The 6854-nt window shown below is 37.0% G+C and overlaps 1 protein-coding gene across 1 annotated transcript; it reads right to left on the bottom strand.

Moving 5' to 3' along the window:
- Window positions 1-2379: 2379 nt before the first annotated feature.
- On the bottom strand, window positions 2380-4466 carry LOC107739640 (pro-neuropeptide Y-like). The gene is made up of 4 exons (XM_016551807.1): window positions 4369-4466; window positions 3874-4061; window positions 2959-3036; window positions 2380-2778 (listed from the first exon to the last, which is right to left on the bottom strand). Exons 2-4 carry the CDS (start codon window positions 4059-4061, stop codon window positions 2754-2756), a joined length of 291 nt encoding a protein of 96 aa, XP_016407293.1. The 5' UTR covers window positions 4369-4466; the 3' UTR covers window positions 2380-2753.
- Between the last annotated feature and the right edge of the window lie 2388 nt (window positions 4467-6854).

Here is a 6854-nt window from a genome sequence, read left to right as displayed (position 1 = left end):
GGGTTTCGCTGTTCTATTGTAAATAAATCTTAACCAAAGATTCCTAATTGCATCTACTTTCGGAAGGCCAAATATAGTGCTTTTGCTTTCGCCTAGAAACACACAGCGTCTCCTTGACATGGCTGCTTCAACACTAACTGCTGTTCCTGAAACCACGCCTTCTTTCTTTGCATGAACGTTTGGGCGGCATTATTCAAATATTTTCACATAGTGAGGTAGATATGTGGGGGCGTGTTAGAACGAGCCGTTTTAGGGGGGCGTGGCAGAGTCTTAACTTTGATAAAGAATATCTCTTTGGTTTTGAGACTTTAGTCTTTGCAACTTCAGGGATCTTATCTATGCACAATCAGCTTGTAACACTCCAAAGAGAAAGGAAAACTTGAAATTGCATCATAATGACCCCTTTAAGAAAATGAACAAAAGCGACATACTGGATGCTCGAACACACACAAGAGGGCGCACTTTATACAAAATGCCTTTTCTGCGGTTTCCTTCTAGTCTAGAATGTTGTTGAATGTCTCAAGTGTTGGTGAGGATGACTCTGGTGTAGGTGAAACCGCTAATTTACTGTTCCTCCTTTTTGGATCAGTATGAGCAAATCATACAGCCCGTTATATAAACAGTTAGATCAATGTTTTTTATAACCGACATTGTGTCCCTTGCAGTCCACAAAGTGTAGTCTGTAGTAGGCTAACCCACATTCCATAACAAATCACCTATATTGCCAAAAGACATTCATAACATAACAATGTCAATACTGGACAAGGGACTATGACAAATAGGCTTACGATAGCTATGTCCAGAATAGAACATTAGCATACTAGTTCTACTATTTGTGTAGTACGTACTGTGCCATATATGCCAATTTTGACCTATTATGCAATATGCAGCTGAAGATAACTGGATGTCAATCACAATTAATTATGCAATGTAATGAGGTCATTTAACAATGTAGCATTCTGCTTTTAAAATGTCTATTGTTATGTAGGCCTACACTGTTTCACATAGGTTACTACTTTTAAAAAATCTTAAGCAGTATGCGATGTATTTTGCATAGTATGCAGCAAGTAGTAGGATGGTATTCCATTTGTTTGTGCATCGTCACTGTAAAAAGTAAAGTGTCACTGTAAAATCTGCGCTCACTCTCTATTTTTGTCAGCTTGAGAGACTGAGGAAAAAATAGCATTTCTGATAACTGAAATAGTGAGTAGCTGATGTTCACTGTTTTTTCCTGTGCATTGTGGGAATTTAAACATTTCAGTACTTGATTTTGACAGTGGGACAGGCCTGAAACTTCCACTTGGCAATACACTAATGAGTATTGAGCTAAAGAAAGTTGATTGAAATACACCCCGTGTTCAGATATGCCCTGTTATATAGTATGCAAAAATCAGTACGTCAAATTAGTAGTCAGAATATGCAATATTCATAAAACAGCAACATGGCTAATGTCATATGGTCACATAGAGATGGCAACATGGTAGAAGTAGTGCAGGGGTGCCCAATCCAATATCCTGCTACATACATGCAGAGAAACTCTGACAGAATGTAATTTCAGAACAAACTAAAATGTATAAACTTTGTGCACATTAATATGACAGGAAACAGGAAATCAAAACTGGAATACATGAACCACACTAAACATAAATGACATAAAGTGAAAGACCCTGGAGACATACGAGACAAGCTGAGTCTGACAAAACTGAAGATAATAAAACATTGAAGAAGATAAAACATTGAAGCCATAAAAAATAAAAAGCAAATATTTGCATATGTGGATCAGCTCTTACATTTTTAATGCTTCGAACGTCACATTTTCGTCACCTTCACTATGAACGCAACTGATTTTTACGTCATTATTTAATTCAACTTTCTAATTTTCAAAATATGTCAGTTTTGGCAAAGACCTTTTCTGATTTATAAAGATTTTGTTCTGGTTAATTATTATTATTATTATTATTATTATTATTCGATTTGTGTGTAATGGTCTACATGCATTCTTAATTTAATATTTTTAACTTATACTGGAATTTGTGTTCAAAGTGATTTTACACTCATTCAACATCTGCAATGATTAGCAACAATTAGCTGACAGTCTAAACAAACTGATATGACCAACAGGTCATCTGTTGCCATACAAAATTGAAGACCTTTAAACAATTTCCAACAACTATACATCTCAATTACGTATTTGGCATCAGAAAAATAGAGACTCATTTAAGATAAGGCTGTCTTACTATATGTAAGTATATTAAGTATACTATTACCTTTTCATTTCATGAAACATTGCAGGCTCTGGTTATATTCTTAAACTCAACTGACATGTTTTATTGAGAGCAGAAATCAGGCAACAAAGACGCCTCTTTCAAATATAGTGGACTTTATTAGCACGGTTATACTGTACAGTCAGTAATGTTCTCCTTTGATATTTAGGATTATAATGGACACGACACACAAGTCTCTGTACAATTGTCTTGTTGAACAGCTGACTGAACTTTGATGAGTCTAGAGAGAGCACACGTCAACAAGACCGTTAAAGCATTTCACATAGACGTGTACTTATACAGACATAATGATTTGATGTGTTATTTGAATGTTCTGCAGTATTTTCACTATCCTGACGATGGCTGTGGTACTTTGCAGCAAGTTGCTGATCTTGATGATGCAGAAGATTTCAATTTTATGAGATATGGTTGCCATAATAGTTAACAGGATGACACATGGACATAACTGGATTAACACAGTTGCTGGGATCACCACACCAAATGGTCCTCATATCTGTGAATAAACAGCCATAAATTCTTATTAAGCAAAAACCTTTCTACACAATAAGCAGTGTTCATCCGTCACAATTTCATGTTTTCATTGTTCACTGGAAAGAATTTTAAGTGGAACACTATAATATTGCCATAAAAAAAATCAATTATGAGCTACTTAAAGTCCATTTATAAATCTTACCTTGTCTGGGGGCGGGACTCTATTTCACCAATCAGAAGGTCTGAAATTAAGGCGTCAGCGCTGGACCTTTTGCCATACCTGTCAAACAGAACAAAGAAGCAAAAATCACACCAGTGTAAGAATTACAGCACTTGTAAGTGGAGTCAACATTTGCAAAATAATTTTGAAAAAGAACATTTTCGCAATATTGAGGTTCATGTCGCGCGCCTCGAGTCGTCTATTTGCGCCCCATCAAACGTTTGACATCAGCCTACTTAAATATGTTAAACCAATCAACATGTACCACTCTCCCTCCCTCTCACGTAAATCCCAATTACAGGTTTCACTTGTTTCTCACACCTCCAAGACGAGTCCACTTAATTTCCAGCTCACTTGTGTTTTATGTTCTCCCCTTTTTCTAGTACGAAGTCTAAAAAAAGTTTTAGTTATTCGGAAGGAATTTTAGCTTGTTACCAAAGACCTTTAAACTTTAAAGGTTTAAAGTTTAAAGAAACAAGGCTGTATTTCGTCTCGTTAAGTGCATTGATTCAACAATGAATTTTTGTAAGTAAAAATACACATCCCGCTGTTTTAACTCAACAAAGAAACACATTTAATACGCTGCAGTTAATTAGACAGTCAGCGGGGTTTTATCTGTGGATTAATAGTGCTTTTGAAAAGAAAGAAAAGGGACTATGTTAAAGTTTTCCAGCCCCCAGTGGCTTCAATGTGGAGGGGCTGTTTTAGTGTTTTTAAACCACTAAATCTGCAGAGATACAGATTAACTTTAGTCGATAACAAAATGAGAGGAAAGGGTGTTTTGAAATTTTGAGAACAGAGAAAAGCAGACATGAGAGACAGAAACAACTTGAAAAAGAATTTGTGAACATTTCTGTCCAGTTCTTTTGATGAGTATATTATATACAATGAACTCACCTCTGCCTTGTTATTAGGTTGATGTAGTGTCTTAGTGCAGAATAATACTTGGCGAGCTCCTCCGCAGGTGCGTCCTCTCCAGGGTTGTCGGGTTTTGTTGGATACCCTTCCGTTAGAGTTCCCAAGCAGGCGAGCAAGAGGAAGGCGCATGCTGCCCAGCCGATCCACATTTTCATGTTTGGCTGCATCTGAGATAAAACAATGTAAAACTGTTTGCGCTAATAGCCTACATAATATAATGTTCGTAAAAGTAACTCATAGCCCTATAAAAACAAATCTTAACACGTTAACAATCTTAAGACGTTTAGGCTGGATTGTGATCTGCGTAAAATCACAAATGATAGGGTTTCTGTCATCATAAAATTGTAAGTTTGGTATCAAATAATGCTAATAGAGATACACATTTCATTACTTTCTAAAAGGAATACAACTTCAAATAAAATGAAGCTTAAAAAGTTTCAAAATGTGAAAGTCTAATAAAAATGGTACACTTACACTCCCTTGAATGAGGTCTTGATTGCACTTCTTGCTCGGTGGGTGTCGACTTCTCCGATTTTCTGCATTCTGAGTCGTGCGTCTTCTGGTTTTATACCTGTACAGCTCGTGCCATAAAGAGCAGAGCCCACGCGCAATTGCGCGCGAACCCGCGTCACGGATTAAATCCTCTGTCATCAGTGCTTTAAAAACGCGCTTGTTTGGTCCTCATTTGAATGTGTGGGAGGTTATAGGGACGCTATTTTGCACTAAACACAAGAGGAACTAAAAGTCAATGATCTGAAATTTTGTCCACCTGTTCTACCTTTTAAACTTCTTGGGTTGTTGTGATATTCTTTATTAAAAATACCACCCTAATATCTATCTACAGATATGCTGATCCTGATAAGCAAAGTTTCATTTGCCGGATCGCTTATGAACTCTATCATTTATCCCAAGTATAAGAAACAAAGAACCATTTTATGATCGTCAGGCTATTGCATAAGCATAGCCTATAATGCCAAAGGAAAGCTTTATTGCTCTGTCATAACTCAGTTCGCATTTATGTGAACATACTGACGCATTTGTCTCATGTTTCTCCTAAAATTCCTTGGAATGAAAAATAGACATAAACGAGACAAGTGTCAACATATTAACCATAAAGTTAATTACTGTGGATAGGAAAACTTGGACGAGTTTGATGAAAAATGTTTCAGCTCAGATTAAAATCCAACAAAAAAATGATTTTTGAGTGCAGACTTCCTATATTGTCATTTTAGCTTGAGACATTTTTGGAGGAGATGCAATGTGCTATTACTGGAGTCTTTTTCTCAGATAGCAGGAGACACATTCAAAGAAGTGATTTTTTCCCCATATGATTCCCTCAGCAAAAAATCATGAATTAAAATGGACATCACCAAATAACTATGCATATACAATGATATGTCTTTACAAAAAACATTGAAATGGAGAGATAAGCATTTGAATGATTCAGGCATGACATGAAACTGGGTCTAAATGCATTAGTTTTGCCAGAGCTGCAAAAAAAAACATTTCCATTTTGCTCAAACCATAAGATAAAAGAGTTAGGGCTGCACGAAAAGGAAGAATAAGAGATTTTGGAGATGGAAAAATGATTTCAAGTATGTGAGCTCTGTTGAGAACTTTGCATGGATAATTTGTCAGTATAACCGCAGTCGTTCCAGACAGCTGCTTATCCAAACATCAAGTGCCACATCATTTGCTGTCTTGTTGAAAAATATTTTCACTGTGTAACCTGTCTCATCCTCTTTGCTTCTGTTTATCTGAGTACATCTGAGTATGTTGTACTCCTCACAGTAAGAAACACAATCCTTCGCTTCTTCAAAGGAAAACTGTCTTCCCGAAAATGACAATAGTGATAATATGTTCTTGGTGTTGTTGAATGAGGCTGTGTTGTGACAAGGAAAATGCTGCAGGGCCGAAAGTTCCTCCTTTGTCATCAACAACTGCAGATAATTACATGCATAATCAATTTTTTTGTTGTTGTTACATGGGGAAGTTTGTCCTATTTTATCCCTTTCACTTTCTTGGTCTTTTTCGATCTGTCTTTGCCAATCTGTCTTTCATACTGAGCTGATGAACAGTACATATAGAGCTCTGAAAGGAAGCACCTCAAGAATTCCTCTCCAGAATTCACCAATTTATCTCCATTTATTGCTGCACATCTGCTTCCACTCACACAGACTTCCGTTACTTTTACTAACACTTACAGGGTGCAGTTTATACTTTTTTACTAGTATATAATATATATACAAAACAATTAAAGAAAAAAGTAAATTTTCTCCCCAAAAAGACATCATATTAGTGCCTTAAAGGGTTAGTTCACCCAAAAATGAAAATTAGCCCATAAATTACTCACTCACTCAAAGTCATCCTAGGTGTATATGACATTCTTCTTTCAGACGAATCCAGTCGGAGTTATATTAAAAATTGTCTTTGATCTTTCAAGCTGTTTCATGGCACTCAGGGGGTGTGGCATGCATCCGTCCAAAACAAGTTAAATAAAAAGCGCCCATCCATAAAAAAAGTGTCTCATACAGCTCCAGGGGGTGAACAAAGGCCTTCTGTAGCGAATCAATGCGTTTTTGTAAGAAAAATATCCATATTCAAAACGTAATAATCACTTTAATGTAGCTTGCGCTCACTGTTGTACACTGGAAGCAGTTCCGGGTGAATGACGTATGAGGTCAGCTTTGCGCATGCGCCGCTCAGAAGTGACGCACGCGGAAACGCAGCAGAGAGATCAAAACAAAACAACGGTCACTTATTAGAAGTACAAAACGAGGATTTGTAAAGAAGAATGTCGGAGGATTTCGATATAAGCCAAGAGGAGACTGGTTTTCCTTTGCTCAAGTAAGGAAACTTTGCTTCCTTTGATCCTGTTAACAAACGTTGGTTTTCACGAGACTCGCTGGCGCATGCAGCGCTGACCTCAGAGGTCATCCGCCCGGAACTGCTTCCGTTTA

The sequence above is a fragment of the Sinocyclocheilus rhinocerous genome, unplaced genomic scaffold (genome assembly GCF_001515625.1).
Source record: "Sinocyclocheilus rhinocerous isolate Xijiao unplaced genomic scaffold, SAMN03320098_v1.1 scaffold314, whole genome shotgun sequence".
Classification (NCBI taxonomy): Eukaryota; Metazoa; Chordata; class Actinopteri; order Cypriniformes; family Cyprinidae; genus Sinocyclocheilus; species Sinocyclocheilus rhinocerous.
The sequence above is the reverse complement of the archived record's forward strand: the minus strand, read 5'-3'. Positions and strand labels throughout refer to the sequence as shown.